Source organism: Doryrhamphus excisus, chromosome 7 (genome assembly GCF_030265055.1).
Source record: "Doryrhamphus excisus isolate RoL2022-K1 chromosome 7, RoL_Dexc_1.0, whole genome shotgun sequence".
In the NCBI taxonomy this organism is placed as follows: domain Eukaryota; kingdom Metazoa; phylum Chordata; class Actinopteri; order Syngnathiformes; family Syngnathidae; genus Doryrhamphus; species Doryrhamphus excisus.
The window spans coordinates 5,966,092-5,983,203 of record NC_080472.1 but is presented as its reverse complement, the minus strand read 5'-3'; the positions used below and the strand labels follow the sequence as shown (position 1 = coordinate 5,983,203).

Here is a 17,112-nt window from a genome sequence, read left to right as displayed (position 1 = left end):
ATGTGATCAGTATCGGCCGACCTCACTCATGGATGATCGGTATCAGAATTGGCAGCATAAAACCCTGACCGGAGCATCCCTGCTGTGTGGTAATATGTGCAGTGTAAACATTTTACCAAAAGATGGCACTAAAACACACACTGATTTTCATTCATTCATTTTCTACGCTTATCCTCACGAGGGCCGCGGGCGTGCTGGAGCCTATCCCAGCTGTCTTCGGGCGAGAGGCAGAGTACACCCTGGACTGGTCGCCAGCCAATCACAGGGCAGCCAATCACATATAGACAAACAACCATTCACACTCACATTCATACCTATGGACAATTTGGAGTGGCCAATTAACCTAGCATGTTTTTGGAATGTGGGAGGAAACCGGGGTCCCTGGAGAAAACCCACGCATGCACGGGGCTGGGAGAACATGCAAACTACACACAGAGATGGCTGAGGGTGGAATTGAACTCGGATTTCCTAGCTGTGAGGCCTGCGTGCTAACCACTCTGCTCGCCGTGCAGCTGCATCCAATTCAACACATACCATCCATCCATTTTCTTTGGATGGATGACCTCACATAGGGTTGCAGTGGGTGCACCCTGGACTGGTCGCCAGCCAATCACAGAGAAAATATAGCAACCATTTATGCTCACATTCATGCAAAGTATCCTAACATGCATGTTTTTTGAATGTGGGAGAGAACCCACACAAGCGGAGATTCGAATCTTCCCAATCCTCTGTGTGGCCAACATGCTAACCAGTGCAGCCCACTTCTCATAACATTACAGAGAAATGTGGAAATAGTAGTAACTCTGCATTTGATCTGGTACTTTTGTATATGGTAAGTGCACAAATTCATTTTTGAAATTGTTGACTTCCGCAGCTGTAGGTATTTCTCATACTTTTGTTTTTTTCATCAATTTTATTATGTATTAAATGTTCTTGACTTTTTTACTGTACATAGTTGGAAATTAGAATCCCATACTCAATCCATTCGGTCAGTGGTCATGTTTTCGGAAATGCAAAGTCAACACTTTCAAAATAAAATCCACAATAGCGTGTATTGGTTTATATTTACGCCAATTGCTGCCACAAAAACCCTAAAACTAGTTGATGTTTATTAGTTAGCGTGATAATTGGGTAAACGTACAATAGCACGATGCATGATTATTTGGGTACGGCGCACGTCACATCACGTTCTCACTTCCAAGCTACCGTAGACTTCTCTTTACTTGGCGCCATGTGTGTTACGTCACTTCCTAAAGCACAAGGCTTTACAACATAAGAGCACACCATACAACACAACCAGTTGAGTAAATGCGTAATCAAATCATATTACACTACTTAACATGGAAGCTACTAACGTTGTATTGCTTTTGGGTATCATCGGGAGTAGCATTTGTAACAAGTTGTTTATCACCACTTTCACCAAGTCGATCCAATTCGAAATTACATTGAAATATGCAGTATGAATTTGTGTAATATAGTTTCTTCAAGGACGTAAAAGAAACACATTTATGGACGCGGTACTGAGTAGATACAACATTTAATATCTGGCGGTCACGACAGTGATGCGTAATATTTTGAAAAGCCTTGGACCGGACATTGTTTATTTCCACGCTTTTGGCGTTCTTGGTAACAATTACCCGGCACCACAGTGAAAACAGGTAAATGCCTCAGCTATTGCATTAAGCTTTGCTCGGTCGATCTTAAAATGCGGAGTCCCGACGGAGGCACTTGGAGGCTTGTAGCGACCGTTAAACGTACGATATTTGCGGAAGTTCACTTCTGGTGTTAGCTGTTAGCATGGGTTTGGCACCGCTAACAATAGCGAATTGGCTAATGTTGGACATCGATTTAAGGTTAGACTTTTAAATAAACTAAATAGGTCGTAACGTACATGCCGCCCTAATAGTGCAGCAAAACCGTAGTTGCAGGGGTTGCAAAATCCGTGGTGACAAGACCAGGTAGTTGGTACGCCATTCCTAGTGAGTTAATACACCATCACGCAAGATCCCCACGGTGGTTATAAAAGTACACCTATCTTGATATACGTAGACTGCGCCTAAACATATACACGTTTTTATTCCGTGGCCCTGATTAAAATATCTCATAAACACACCTGGATGTAACAGTTTCTTACAGATCTGTAAGTGGTGGACAGTTTGACGTATGGGAGGTCACAATATAAGTTCCCTCCGCATACCACGCATCCGTAACCGACCATTTCCTACCTCGTGCAAGCTTCAAACTTCCGGTTTCGTTTTGAACTAGTAATCTTAAAAACAAGAAGCACCTTTCAACCAATATATTTGTACATTTGGGTTATGCAATAGAATGTGACTTTGAATTATTGCAAATGAGATTAACTAGGAATACGCACGTCAATACAGTAGGTGGCGGTATGTAAAATACAAAAAATATATTTTGACACCACACCTTCTGAAAGGGATTAAGGACCTTAGCCAAGGTTCCAAGGTTTTTGTTTGGGTGTCTGTGTTATCCTTTACAATATTTGTTTCCTTTTTAAATGTCTAGCTTGACTTCATGGAGACCACTGGCGGGTGTGAGATTGATGTGGCAACCAGAAGTATAGTTGGGGGCAATGATTCACCAAGTGACCTTGACAGCCCTTTTCAGGTAAATGCATCCACAGGATGTATGATTAGTGAAAATGTTGCATCAGTTTTGGATGTTGAGTTGCATTCTTACATTATCTTATATTATTCTCCTTCGGGAGGAGGCTGCAGAGTTTGGCTTACAATTATGCTGCACCGAGGAAGAGCGAGGAGAGACCCCAGGCCGAGAGGACAGTCCCAGTGACCTAGGGGAGGCGGAGCTTGACCCTGGGGGAGAAGCCAAGTCTGCAGATGACAGTAACTTTGGTATGAACTGTGTCTTACTTGGTGTTGGGACTAAATTGTATTATGCCTGCAGTTAGGGCTGTACACTTCTGGAAAAAATGCGACTCAGTTTTCATGCTTAAAATTGAAATTGATTACTTGAAATTGGCAATTGAGATTCTCAAGGACAATTTTTTCACAATGGATTTTTGAAATTTGTCAATGGAGGGTTTGGAAGGGCAGTTGCCAGGGGATGTTCTTTACAGAAAGACTGAAAATAAGTAAAAAAACAAGGAACACTCACTCACTCTACAGTATTTTTTCTGTATGCAACAAGGACTAGTCAAAAGAAAAATCTATTAATTAATGCGATTGCTCCTCCCAAGAACTGATGAATAATCAATGGTTGGCTGTTGTTACGTCTAAGCCCTTCCAACAAAACTTACAAAACAAGCGACATTTACACTTAGCCAGCAGCTTGTACTGCTTTTTTTTTTTTTTTACATCAACACTACCCATCAAAATCTCCCCGAAGCAAAATGACCCAGCGTCTAAGACAATAAAGCACTAACCACCTGTTAAAAGTATTGTGGGGTACATTTGGGAAAACATTTATTTTTCTAGATCATTTCCTACAATAGAACAATGACTTTTAATGGCTTCAAAAATCGCTATTAAAAAAGGTTCATGGTTGAATATGGCCTGTTAGTAAAAAATGCATATTTAAGGAGATGTATTGTGAGTCTATTATGTCTGCCATTGTGTGTAATACGAGTGCAAAGGTGACTATAGTGTTGTTTCATGACTAGGGAGAGGCTTAATGTTAAAATATTTAGAAGGTTGTAAACATGTTTTCTATGCTCTGACTATGAAAGTATTCAATGTATAAATACAAAATCCTACTTCATGGAAATTGACCTGATAACCGCAATAAACAAAGGATAACTATCTGTTAAACAGAACGTTACAAACAAAATAATCACATGATTAATATGAAAATCATGTTGATTACACATTTGAATTGCTTGATATCCCTGATTTTCAGCCACAATTTTGTGTTTTGATTTCTCTTGCAGGCGAGGAGGTTGTGTTACTTATGCAGGCCCTGAACTCCTTAGCAACACCTGAAGAAAAACTGGCTGCTTTGTGCAAGAAATACGCAGACTTGGTAAGATGGCGTGCTTGCCTCCTTGCATCACAACAAATATCCATATTTACCATATTTGGGGTATTCACATTTGGGTTTCGTTGTTGCCAAACTCAATATTGATAATGGACAGCATCATGTGGTTTCTTGTTTTGTGTTTTTAGTTGGAAGAAAGTCGTTGCATGCAAAAGCGTCTGAAGACCCTGCAGAAGAAGCAGTCTCAAATTGTAAAAGAGAAGATCCACCTGCAGGGCGAGCACAGCAAAGCTATCCTGGCCCGCAGCAAGTTGGAGAGCCTGTGTAGAGAGCTACAGAGACACAACAAGACTTTGAAGGTTCACAGCAGTCCATCATCAATAACTGCAAAAGAAAGCAGTAGCTTCGATTTGAAATGAACGTTTACAACTTCTCTCCCAACACCGACTGTATCTATCAGGAGGAGAATGGCCAGCGGTCTAGGGAGTATGAGGAGCAACGTAAGGAAGCCATGCTACACTTCCAGATGACGTTAAGTGATATTGAAGTGCAGATGGAGCAGCACAGTTCTCACAACACCAAGCTTAGGCAGGAGAACATGGAGCTTGCTGAAAAGCTCAAAAAGCTTATTGAGCAGTATGAGCTCAGAGAGGAGGTAAGATCATGACATCACTGAACCACACCCTCCACACCCTTTGGTCACATGCTACATTCTTTACCACTCAGTGGACCGAAAAATGATCATTAGTTTTTTTTCATTAGTAGTGTGTCCCGATGAAACTGTTTCACTTCTGATGCAGTATTGCAGCCTCGGGATTGGTCGTTACCAATATAAACACAAATCATACATATATGTATTTATGGCTTGCTTTGTATTGTGGAATGTTTGAAAAGGCTTAATCAAGTGGTATTACTCAAGAGACCAATAGTCAACAGTAGGTATGAGGAAGAACTCTTATCCACAATGGAGAGGCAGCGAGACATAATCGCTAATTTGCTGTCCCGTGAGAGTTTCTCACACTTTGCAAATGTTTCGTTGAGGAAAATACTGTGATGCCGCTTTAATGAGTCTGGTCATATTAAGCCTCCCCTGTTTTGTGCCATGGCAAACCATGACGAGTGTTTCACTTTTCACTTTTTCAGACTTTAGCGTAAAATACAGAGGTCCTGCCAATTTTTTTTTTACTGATAAAAATATCAGATTGAGAGGCCTCAGTTTTGATCACAGATGGTCAAAAGGCTTTCTGTGTCTCTGTACGGAGGTGCAGCATTGTCCTGTCTCAATCAGGAGGGATGCCCTCTGCAACATCTCCACATAGCCAGCAACCATTCATTCATTCATTCATTCATTCATTTTCGACCGCTGATCCTCACAAGGGTGGCGGGGGTGCTGGAGCCTATCCCAGCTGTCTTCGGGCAAGAGGCGGGGTACACCCTGGACTGGTGGCCAGCCAATCACAGGGCACATATAGACAAACAACCATTCACACTCACATTCATACCTATGGACAATTTGGAGTCGCCAATTAACCTAGCATGTTTTTTTGGAACGTGGGAGGAAACCCACACATGCACGGGGAGAACATGCAAACACCACACAGATGGCCGAGGGTGGAATTGAACTCGGGTCTCCTAGCTGTGAGGCCTGCGTGCTAACCAACCAGCCAGCCAGCCAGCAACCAATTCATGCTTTTTTTTTGTCTTACTGATGTTCAAAAATCGTGCCACATTCAAAGACCAAGTCCTTTTTGTGATTGTCCGACAGAAAATTCCACGAAATCCTGATTTTAGCACACATTTGTGTCCCCTTTTCAGCACATAGACAAAGTGTTCAAGCACAAAGAGCTCCAGCAACAGTTGATGGACGCCAAGTTGCAGAGAATCACTGAAATTATGAAGGAAGTAGAGGAGAAACAGCAGAGAGAGAGAGACTTTGTGAGTACAGTTTATGTGCATTTGTCTAAAAAAAAAAAAATGGAGTAAGTTGGCGTGCTAGCCGAGTATCATTCTGTGAAATAAATGCTGACAAATCATATTGATCTGGGAGCAAACGAAGAGCATTGGCAGTGTCATTTCCCACTGAAAACCTAATGAAATTGCTCTGTGCTGCTTCAGTTGCTGAAAAATGCCACTGAATCGAGGCACAAGTGCGAGCTGATGAAGGAGCAAGAAGTGCAGCTCAAACAGCAGGTCAGTAAGAAATCACAGAAAGCACATACTGTCAATGTTTGCCTTAGGCACAGCACACACACAGGCGCACGCATGCAGGCGCAACATTGCCACCTATGCTTCATCTCTCTTTTTAAGCACATTTTAGATGGAAGTACATTGTTAAAGAGCATCCACAATGTACTGTATTGTCTGAGACAAAACAGTTTGATACATTTGAATTAAACCAATGTACAAAATTCATTTTTGAAAGTGAATTTCTCTACAGGAATATTTCATACATATACTTACAGCATGTGGTTTTAATATACTGTATGATCCAAAATTCCTGTTCCTCAGCTTTCCCTCTACATGGACAAATTTGAGGAGTTTCAGAGTACTCTGGCTAAAAGCAACGAGGTCTTCACCACTTTCAGACAAGAGATGGAGAAAGTAAGGGATACAAACATCACAAATGAAGCTTTCTTTCTCCGTCCTTGTTGGCTCTCAACTCCATTCACTTTCCAGATGACCAAGAAGATCAAGAAGCTGGAGAAGGAAACCACACAGTGGAGGACAAAATGGGAGAACAACAACCAGGCTTTGCTGCAGATGGCAGAGGAGGTAACTTCCACCTGTACAATATTTGTCATACATTTAACTTTCTCAATGGCCATATTAGGACTGTAACAATTGATTGGAAATTAAAAGATACAAATATCCCTGATTTCAGCCTTTCAATTTTGCATGAATTAGGCTGAAATCAGGATAAAGATGAATCAAAACTAAAATAGTCGTCGATTAATTGAATGATTCATCACTTAAATGTGGCAGCTCTATTCCAAATGACTTTCTCCCCTAACCAAATGAGTAGAATCACCACCAGTGCCTAGCAGATGTTACCAATAATGGTTTCAAAGAACAGACTAAACAAACAAACCAAAGTTAAAAATTAGCGGGAAAAAATATACATAAAATGATGGGCTTTCTTTTTTTTTTTTTTAATTGCAAACATTAAGTGTGTATCTACAACTGTGATAACCATATAAGGTGGATATTTACAACATAGATGAGAAGGTGAAACAATTAAACAATACATGTTTAAAAAATATATATATATTATATAAAAATGTATACATAAAATGATGGCCTTTCTTTTTTTTTAAATTGCAAACATTAAGTGTGTATTAACAACTATGATAATCATTTAAGGTGGATATTTACAACATAGATGAGAAGGTGAAACAATTAAACAATACATGTTGAAAAAAATATATATAACATATAAAAATGTATAAATAAAATGATGGGCTTTCTTTTTTATTTGCAACATTAAGTGTATTTACAACTGTGGTAATCATATAAGGTGGATATTAACAACATAGATGAGAAGGTGAAACAATTAAACAATACATGTTTTAAAAAAAATAAACAATACATGTACGGTTAACAGGAGGAAGGGAGGGTTGTGCATTGTCACGAGATTTGTCACAGAGTTGTCGCTGGAGAAGTGAAATGGATACTAACAGGAATCAAGTTGAATGTGAAAAAGAAAAAAAAAAGGAAAAAAGTGGTAATATGGTAATAGTACAGTCACATAATTGTGCTATATTGGTGAGAGAAAAAAATACATGAATATAATAAGAAAGGTTAATTAAGTTGCATTAAGTAAAAAAACGAAATAAAGAATGTTAAATAACGAATTAATCATAAAATAAATGCATATGTGTCTGTTTGCTGACCGGTTGACTGAGAGGTCTGCTATTCAGCTCCTGGAGAGCCTGAGCACCCACAGCACACACTCAACATCAAACATATCATGTTTGATTTCTTGATAATGGAGAAATTGTTCTCTCCCCACCCCATACTTGTGGATTAATGCACGGAATGATATGAATGTGATCTGCGATGGGTGTGATGACGATTGGCTTTCACTTACCACTGTGTGGCTTGCCTTGTAGGAAGAGGGCGAGACTTAATGCTAGCCACACATTCAAAAGTTAGTGCCCAAAGGCAACCTATATGTCTATATTGTCCCAACCTGTATCTCATTGAATGTTTGGGATGCCACTAAGCCCCGATTGCCAAACTTTTGTACAGCTTTGGAGGCATTTTTTTCCAAACCAAATTTGACAAACTTTTGTGCCTTTTGAGGTTTTGCTGCTAGTAGAGTATTTACAATAGTACTTGCAGTGCCATACTTCATTGCTACTTTTAGTTGGTGCTTTGGAGTTGTTGTTTTTTTTTTTTCAAAAAGCTTGATAGGCAGAATGTGTGTTTCCCCATTACGTGTGTAACGGAGTTAAAAATGCACTTTATTATTTATTTTCTAAATGTGTGAATTTATTATTTTTTAGTAATTGTGTGAATTTTATCTCAATTAGTTATTTTCCTTATCTTGTTTACTCTATTTTCATCGCTTTCCTTGTACATGCTTCCGTAGTTAAATCTGTTTTTATTTCTTTAAATCGTCCAGAAAAGAAGCGTGGTCATGTCTCAAACAAGGACTGTGGATTATAGGCAAAATTTTAAATAAAGTGCAATTTTCCTTGAACCCTAACTAACCCTCTTCCTTAGCCTAACCATAGGTAAAGCAATTTCCCTGTTCACTCCATCATGAAGTGTTATTGTGTTGTAGAAAACTCTAAGTGATGGCCACTTCAAGGCCCTGCATGGCAAGCTGGAGCTTCTGGAAAGACTGTGCAGAGCCCTGCAGAAGGAGAGGAACGACCTCAACAACCGGCTAAGCCTCCTGCAGGCGCAAGGAAACGAAGGGGACCTGGTTCCTTCTGAGGCCCAGCCACCGGGGCTTCTAACCAGGGAGGATGACGTGGAGGAAGAGGACGAAGAAGAGAATAAGAAGCTGGCACAGGGCAAGGGCATCCATGAAGCTCCCAGACCACCTGAAGTTGAGCCCACATTGTCCCCTGAAAGCATCACCACCGCTTCAACAACATCCAGGCAGCCAGCAGAATCAGACACGCTGAAGGACTGACTGTTGGGGGTGTGTGTGTATGTGTGTGTCTAAGTATATGCGTGAGTGTGTGTTAGATGCCACTTCCTGAACTTACCAGTGAAACATCTTCAATGGAGATGAGATTTTTTTTTCCTAAATTCTAGACTTACCTCTGCTGGTTTTCTACATGAGAAATTGAGCTCTTTATGTGATATTAGACGGACGGTAAATATTGTCCATGTTTGTACTGCTTTTAATAACTGCAGTTATAGAGCACTTTGTACTCCTTTTCTACCATAACTGTATTTTCATAGGAAATGTTGGCACAGTTGATTGGAATTTATACTCTCCTCTTTCAATTTTGAAACCCTGCCTCATTTTCACCCGATATAGAAGTGGAGAGAACATGCTATTTGTCCTTGCTGCAGCGTATTGAATAAGATTTTCATATCTGGATGTTGTTTAGTTTGACATGAAGAGGACAAGGAAGTACATCACAATAAGATTTTCACCAAGACTTCTACATGACTATGCTACCAAACGCCTTTTTTGTGGCCAGTTTTTAAAAAAATCTCTTCTCCATAAGTTTTTTTTTTCTTATTTACAGCATTAGTAACTATTTGCACGTGGAGTGAGGGATGTTAATGATGATAAACTTTTAACCATCTCTCACGTTAAGAAAAGGAAGCTCTTTTATTTTCAAGACTTTTGTTTTCTTCTGGTCTTATGGGAGGCCAAAGTGGAATATGATGATTAAATGTCAAAATCCTAATTCTTTATTTCTGGTCAATTACTGATAGATACCAATACGTTTAAGTTGAAAGGTCTCAATGAAGATGAAAGATCATTGAATGATTTTGACTTTATTTTGTTGATCGTGATTATAGTCGAAATAAAAGGCAAATTGAAAAAGGTTTTTATTTGTCTTTGTTAAAACGATTTGGTCGTAATATTTTAGAATATTATGGACTGATTTTAGAGTAGAATAGGTCTGCATCATGCTAAGTGGTGTTGGAGTGAACCGGAAATCACCGAAGAGGACTTGGAAGCTGCATAAAACACTAGTTTCCCCGTGAAAAGGGTTGAACTGAGGTACGACCGGGAATCGGTCCATGACACCGCACTGTGGTTGCCCACTGCTCAAGAATGTTATTATGAATTTACTGTGGTTTCGCATAATTTATTTTAGGGCGTTTGGACTTGGCTCGGTCATTACAATAGTCGCCATCTTGACAACGTACCGGAAGAAGTAGGCCAAGACACGAGAATTATTATTAGAACAGAACACAAACAACGAACATACAAAGAGTATATACATACAAAAGTGGCCACAATTTAGAGCAAATTCCAGAATAAAGACAAAGCAGGCTATTGTAGTAGACAAAAGGGACAAAGTAAAGGCAAACGATAAATAAAAGGCAAATAATATAGCATAATACAAATAAGGAAAAATTAAAATTAAAATAATAAAATAAAATAAAACATAAAAAACTTAACTAAGGGTTTCCATTAGGTTCAAAACACCAACTGTGTCTGATAGTTCCACAACTTCTTTTTTGTCCATAAATTGCCAAGACACGAGAATAAGACAACCCTGCATTCACTTCCGTGGTCTGCCTAGCACGGGTTTGGCCGCCATGATGGTGAGCGAGATCCAGAAATATTTGCCTCATAGATATGTCTTCGGCACACGGCTCAGCCTTTAATTGCTCTAATAGACGGTCCAAAAGACCAAATTTGTTATTTTTCAAGTTCCTCAAAAATAAACTACTCTAGGAATAACTCCTTTGGAGTCCCAAACTCCAGGACAGACAAGGAATATCATGTTGGAAGGCGGCCTTTTTCCCCCACGTGAGGGTGCTGCCTGCCTACCTATACTACTATATTATTAGTGGTATTTATTTCCAACACAAGAGGGCGCAAAAACACAGCAAACAACACTGCATGCATTTTAGGTCCTCCTAAAATGTTTGTGCTTGACTTGAAGTCATCAAGTCCCTAAGAAATTTAAAGGTTAAAAATATGATATTTCCGTAGTTTGATTTCTATTAATTGATTAAAGAAATAGAGTATACTTAGACAATTTTAATTATAATATTTCACAACCCATTAAAGTATTAAAATTGTTAAAATGAGTTTATTTGAGTTAAATTGTTAAAACAAATTTTTGAAAACGAACTAGCATATCTGACACACTTCATATTGGGTCAGCCACATCCTGGGATAGTCACGTGACAACCACTACTTCATGTTTCCTATAGTCGCTATCACTCGACACCGTAGGTTCCCAAAGTGGGGTACGCCAATTGTCATAGGGCAGGGGTGTCAAATCATGCCATGGAGGGCCGAGACATTACAGGTTTTCTTATCTGTCTGTCATTAAAGCAGATGCTTTTAATGATTAACCCTCCTTTGGTTTGAGGGAAGGCGCTCGTCAGTTAAATCACCTGCTGGAGAAACTGGTTGGAAAGAAAACCTGCAGTGCTTTGGCCCTCCATTGTCATGAGGGTTACATGTATAAAAATGAAAAACAACTGGCGCCTAACACTAGTAATCACGAGTGCGCCTGAACGCCTCACTGTGCGAAGAAACAGGAGCAGCAGGAAGGAGACAAACGTAAGTTGTTCAGTGCTCTATGTGCATTATACCATCATATAAGTAAGTTTGGATGATTATTATTTCAAAATTTCATTTATATTGGTGTTCCTAGGAATCCCGCATGGTGCAGCAGTGAAACCCTGTCACTGTGAGTGGAAAGTCATCCAAAAACGTGGCTATTCCGTTGGTTGTACGTATGTATTTATTTTTGTATTTTGGACACTATTAAGAAGGGGGTAGTGGTTCTTTTAGAGTTGGGATACCATAGAAAGATTCCAGTAGATAATGGAGACTTCAAACTCAACAAGCAGGATCAAAACTAGCCAAACTCTGATTGTGTTGAGTTAGCTGACAAGAAACTCACCAAACATTAGTGGTGGTTGGTTCGATCCAAATATCGATGATATACTTCCCAATTAATCAGGGCTCTAATAATGTTAAAAGCCGTATTTCGAAGGATATAACAGATTTCTATGATTTAACTATCAAAATATTCAATTTATAAATAATGAATCCTATGTTGTGGAAATGTATGTACATGTCACAGGCGGGTCTAGAACCAATTACCCACAACAAACTAGCGCTACCTGCTACCTGTAATGAACTGAAGATACATCCAACATGTCTCAGTGCATGGTAATGTACCACATTTCACGGTTGGTAACAGTGTGAAACATTTGAAATACAAACTGGATTACCCATTTAAAATAAAAAAATTGTAACACTGTTACTGCCAACATCTGTTATTTTAAAATGGACCTCACCGTGTAAGCACTGTAAGATACATTAGACTACATTACTGCAGGAAGAACATGAAATTAACCAACATTTTAGAATCTCTCGAGAAATCGCTAGAATTTACCGTTTGCACATTTGGATCTTAATAAGGTTTTAAGTAGAGTGACAATATGCAAAAGCGAGAAGGCGGAGTGGGACAGACAGTCATTTATTGAAAACAACAATTAAAGTGAAATAGGCTGTTTATCAGCTGATCAAAAGTGTAAGACCTTTGCTCTAAAAACCCCCCAAAAATAAAAAATTCTCAGTAGGACACAGTAATGACAAGCTCCACCGTTCTTGTTAATCACCTCAAAGATACGTTCACCACTGGCAGAGTTTTCACATTCTAAAACCATCATTCACTGCAGGTGAATTGTAACTCCCTCGGATGTATAACGATCAGACAGCAACTAGTTCTTGTATTTTACTGATGGATTTATTACAAAATCAATAAATATATTATATAATACAATAAATTACAGGTCATATAATACAAATATACAATAAGACTAATAACTAATAAGACTAATAACTAAACTAAGACACTAAGAGACTAAAAAGAAAACAACACAAAACACATATACTCTACCTTAATGGCTGCACACATGCCTTTAGGAGGGAATTAAAGAGATGATCTTGAACCTTTCGCACCTATTATTTAACGACTAAACGTGCATGTGGAAACAACGATTTTACAGAAATTTTGTTCCGCCTTATTAACTTGTATGCACCTCGGTAGGAACCTAAAACAAAAATAGGGAGGAACTTAAAACTGACAGCATACACTGACTGAGAGGCAGTTACATGAATCTGGATGTGGCTTCAGTCGGCATTCTTCACTATTGCCACACAGGAAGCTATATAGCTAGTCAACCATGTGGTGGTTGTGTCACGGTTGGGCTTGAGAGCTTTACGGTTCGACCTCAGGATGCAGAGAACAGGACCAAATGCAGGTAAAACGTTGAAATTAATGATAATTGCAGCAGCAGGATAAAGCAACTCAGGAAGCAGACGGAGAAATAATAATGATCCCACCCACGGAGAAGCACACACCTGAACTAAATACAAACAGAAATTAGGGACAGGTGTGGGTCATTAGGGCAACGAAAGAAGACAAGGCAAAGCAGGAAGTTCCATACAAAATAAGAGTGTCAAAAATGGAAACTACATAAAGCCCAGAGAGGGAACATAGACAAACTGTCACTTGGGAACCTACACAGGGCGTGACAGGTTGCATGCTGTCAGGAAAACACTGGCGCTTAGTGTTTTAGTAAACTGCAACAGGCGTAAAACGACCCCAATGAAATCTAATTGTTAGATATCATTATTACAACTTTAGATTTGTTCTAATACAGCGGTGTCCTTCGTGCAGCCATAAATGGACCAGTTTTGTTTGTTGTTTGAACATGGAAGAATTAACCGTATTTTTAATAAAGTCCAAAATAAACAACAGAAATGCTGTAATTTTAAGAGAAAAAATGTGCAATTTTTTTACAAGAACAAACTTGTATTAGGAGGACTGGTCGCCAGCCAATCGCAGGGCACATAGAGGCACAAAACACCAGGATTTATTCATTTAGATATTTAACCTTCCTTTTGTGTTAGGGTCGGCACCGACCTGTTTTACATTTTAAAGCATAAAAAAATCACATAACATTTGTTTATTGCATCAAGGCTTTTTGACTTTGTCAGGAAACTGTATTTCAACCAAATAAAACGCCCAATTTTTTTTTTTTTACTACATTTTAAAATGGTCTGGTTGAAATTATGACCGCTGTGTTGTTAGGGTCGGTTTTGACCCAGTTATAATAATATGACTATAAAGCAATATTTTGAGCCACAACTGAACTACACAATGACAACCAGCTCCTCTTCTCATCATGGAAGCTTCAGGTGATTCTCATTTTGACCGCTTTTCCAGTATACCAGCAGAAAAACAATGTCCAGACATGTGAGGTGAATTCACTAATTTGACTGGCTGATTTCACATTTACAATTTGGATCATGGAAAGAATGGCAAGAAGTACAGTGAACCAAGATCTGGACCTGTTCTGCTTTTTGATTTCACTTTATACTAAAGTTCTGTTGCTGAAAACAATCACTTTTTCTACCTTTTCTTGATATTAATATATATGGGTCAAAATTGACCAAAACACAATAGATATTTCTTTAGTGATTAATACTAAAATGAGAAAATAAATAAAACTAATTGATTTAACAGATATGTTATATAACCCTCAATAATAGCCAGGTAACAAAATAACCTTCAATTTATTAATATAATTCTTTTGAGGTTCATTTTACCATTTTTGGAAATTTAAATAGAGGGGTATAGTGACAAAAAAAGGCCTAAATGCCCACACCAAAAGTATTAATTAGGAAGCCTAAGAAGGTAAACAAAACATGAGAAGCAAATTTGATGGTAACTTATTGTTTGTAGTGTATTTTATAGCTGATTTAATACCGCCCCGTTAACATAAGAGATGATACCAAAAAGCTAACACAAGAGGAAGGTTAAAAACAACCAAAACATGATACGGTTGAATCTGCATAATTTGAAGTTGAAAGTGGTGAGGGATTATATTTCTTTATTGTTTGCAATAGATGTATGTTTATATGGTGTTTATGCACATGCTCCTACACGAGCTTTCAAGCTGCAACACATTTTGTGTGGAATATGAATCTATTCAAGTAAGTTAGAAAGACAGCGGTTCCTCCAGATAGAGTGTGGAGGAAGCTGAGTAAGTGCTCCACCTCTACAGCGCTGCCGTGTACTCTGCTGAATATTGTCGCCTACATACGCACACAGGAGAGACTGAAATAAAACATTGTGCCCTCTTTGAGTGCTACTAGATTTCTGCAACGTGCCAGAGAAAAAGGATGGGGGCCACTTGTCAGAACTGGCTTTTTTAGCTAAGTGATGTGTAAATGTACAGTAAATGTGATGGGTGGGTTGAATTGTTGGATTATGCAAGGCTTTCAGCACATGTTGCGTAACACATTTGTCCTCCTCCTTGTTTTACTGGAGGCCCGATGGTACCCCCACTGTCGCTGGTCCATTTCCATCAATGCCCTTTAACCACGAGTAGCAGCATTAAAGCGTGTCATTCACCTCTTCAATGAGTATGAGAGCTTAGTGTAGTGTATGCCATTTTCATATATGCAAATCACACATGATCTCAAAAATGACACATGACATACCCTTTGATGTTCAGTCTCTTATACTTCATAGTTCATATTCCAAATCCTTTATTCATGTACAATATGGTTGCCTTATTCAGTCCAAAATCCTGCCAAATCTAATTCTGTTTTTTGACCTGAAGTCATCACACTGCGATGACGCTTAAAGCATGCAGTCATGCACAACAACCCACGTGTGAAGTAGTTTTGGGACAAAAGCCCATAGCTTTGGTAATGGTAATGGTAATGGTTTTATTTCATTTGAACATGCATCAGATTACAATTGAGTGCATCCCATAATCAGTTCACAGTTCCACATGTCCAAAAGGAGTAGGAAGAAGCAAAGCTTATTAAATCCTACCCCTCCATCTGGTACTTTTACAATCAATAACTGTTACATTTGTTCACTTCCTGCTTTCCTAATATAGTTTAAGTTTTTTTTTAGTTTTTTTTTTTTTGTCATGTACCAAACACCTTCTGAAATCGTAGCCCAAATAGCGAGATATGGAATGTAACATGGGTTGCACCACTAATATGTATACACTACAGATCAAAATTCTAATACCGTTTAATAGTTGTAAAATTGACATTATACATCATACATCAAAATGCACAACGAAGAAATGGGAGGCAAAAAGAAATTAGAGTTAGCAATTTATTGCAAACAAGCATTAAAGTGAAATAGGCTGTTGATCATCCATCCCCAAATATTGTCAATTGGATTTAGATCAGGGGAACACGCAGGATGGTCCAAAAGACTCAAGACCCAAACAACTCTTTGTCAGGTGGGCATTGTGAAGTGCAGCATTGTCCTGTTGAAAAAGCCAGCCATGACCACACAGACCAGATGCCCCCTGTAACATCTCCACAGCCACCCAACTGCCGTTTGACGACCTTTCAACCTTTCAATGTCCCATGTTTGGTGCTTTTGTGCTAATTCCAAATGGCCAATAGTGTGACGCTGAAGGAGACAAGGCCTTTGAAGATGTTCTTTCTTCTGAAACCTTTCTCTTGCAATTGTTGTCTGATGGTTATTTGACGGCAGTCTGAACCAGTAACAACCTTAATTTGGGTTACCTTCTTGTGTCTTCACGGGCCAATCGGATCCTCTGGTTTGGGGAAGGATATTTTTGATAATGTAGTATGTTCCATAGCCCTGAGGACCTTTGATGACGTTTTAAATAACTGTCCTACTTATATTTCATTTAGTTTAGCTGGCTGTTGTAAATGTATTATTTATTACTTTCTGCACCGGGGGTCCGAGAGGACTGAAATTTCATGTATGCTGTATGTCGAGCATGTATAGCATATTTGACTATAAAGTTGACTTTGACTTGACTTGACATATGCAACTCAATAATTCAACCAAATTAAAAGAGAGGAAGCTTTTTTGCCTTTGCCATCACAAGATCATGACAGAAAATGACACTGAAATCACATTTTTGCCAATATTTTGCCTTTTAAAGGGGTCCTATTATGCTTTTTCCACTAGG

At 38.9% G+C, this 17,112-nt stretch overlaps 1 protein-coding gene and 1 long non-coding RNA gene across 7 annotated transcripts in view; both read left to right on the top strand.

Annotated features, from left to right (window-relative positions):
* Positions 1 to 1,330: 1,330 nt before the first annotated feature.
* On the top strand, positions 1,331 to 9,973 carry txlng (taxilin gamma). Of its 5 annotated transcripts, none has more exons than XM_058078576.1 (11): positions 1,331 to 1,658; positions 2,530 to 2,631; positions 2,735 to 2,876; positions 3,911 to 4,002; positions 4,146 to 4,316; positions 4,418 to 4,612; positions 5,773 to 5,892; positions 6,073 to 6,147; positions 6,466 to 6,558; positions 6,634 to 6,729; positions 8,744 to 9,973. In XM_058078576.1, the coding sequence occupies exons 2-11, from the start codon at positions 2,539 to 2,541 to the stop codon at positions 9,098 to 9,100; spliced, it is 1,434 nt and encodes a 477-aa protein (XP_057934559.1). In that variant the 5' UTR covers positions 1,331 to 1,658; positions 2,530 to 2,538; the 3' UTR covers positions 9,101 to 9,973. The 5 variants fall into 5 exon arrangements, with proteins under 5 accessions (XP_057934559.1, XP_057934556.1, XP_057934560.1 ...); XM_058078573.1 differs by having other exon boundaries at positions 1,333 to 1,658; positions 2,732 to 2,876; XM_058078577.1 differs by lacking the exon at positions 1,331 to 1,658 and adding an exon at positions 1,690 to 1,754.
* A 1,660-nt stretch (positions 9,974 to 11,633) lies between these two features.
* Positions 11,634 to 17,112, top strand: part of LOC131132593 (uncharacterized) — a 42,336-nt gene continuing 36,857 nt past the window's right edge. The window contains exons 1-2 of one of the 2 annotated variants that reach the window (XR_009130404.1): positions 11,634 to 11,677; positions 11,772 to 11,849. This is a non-coding gene — a long non-coding RNA (uncharacterized LOC131132593). Of the gene's footprint in view, positions 11,678 to 11,771; positions 11,854 to 17,112 lie in introns of both variants that reach the window. The other variant, XR_009130403.1, reaches the window with a different exon arrangement.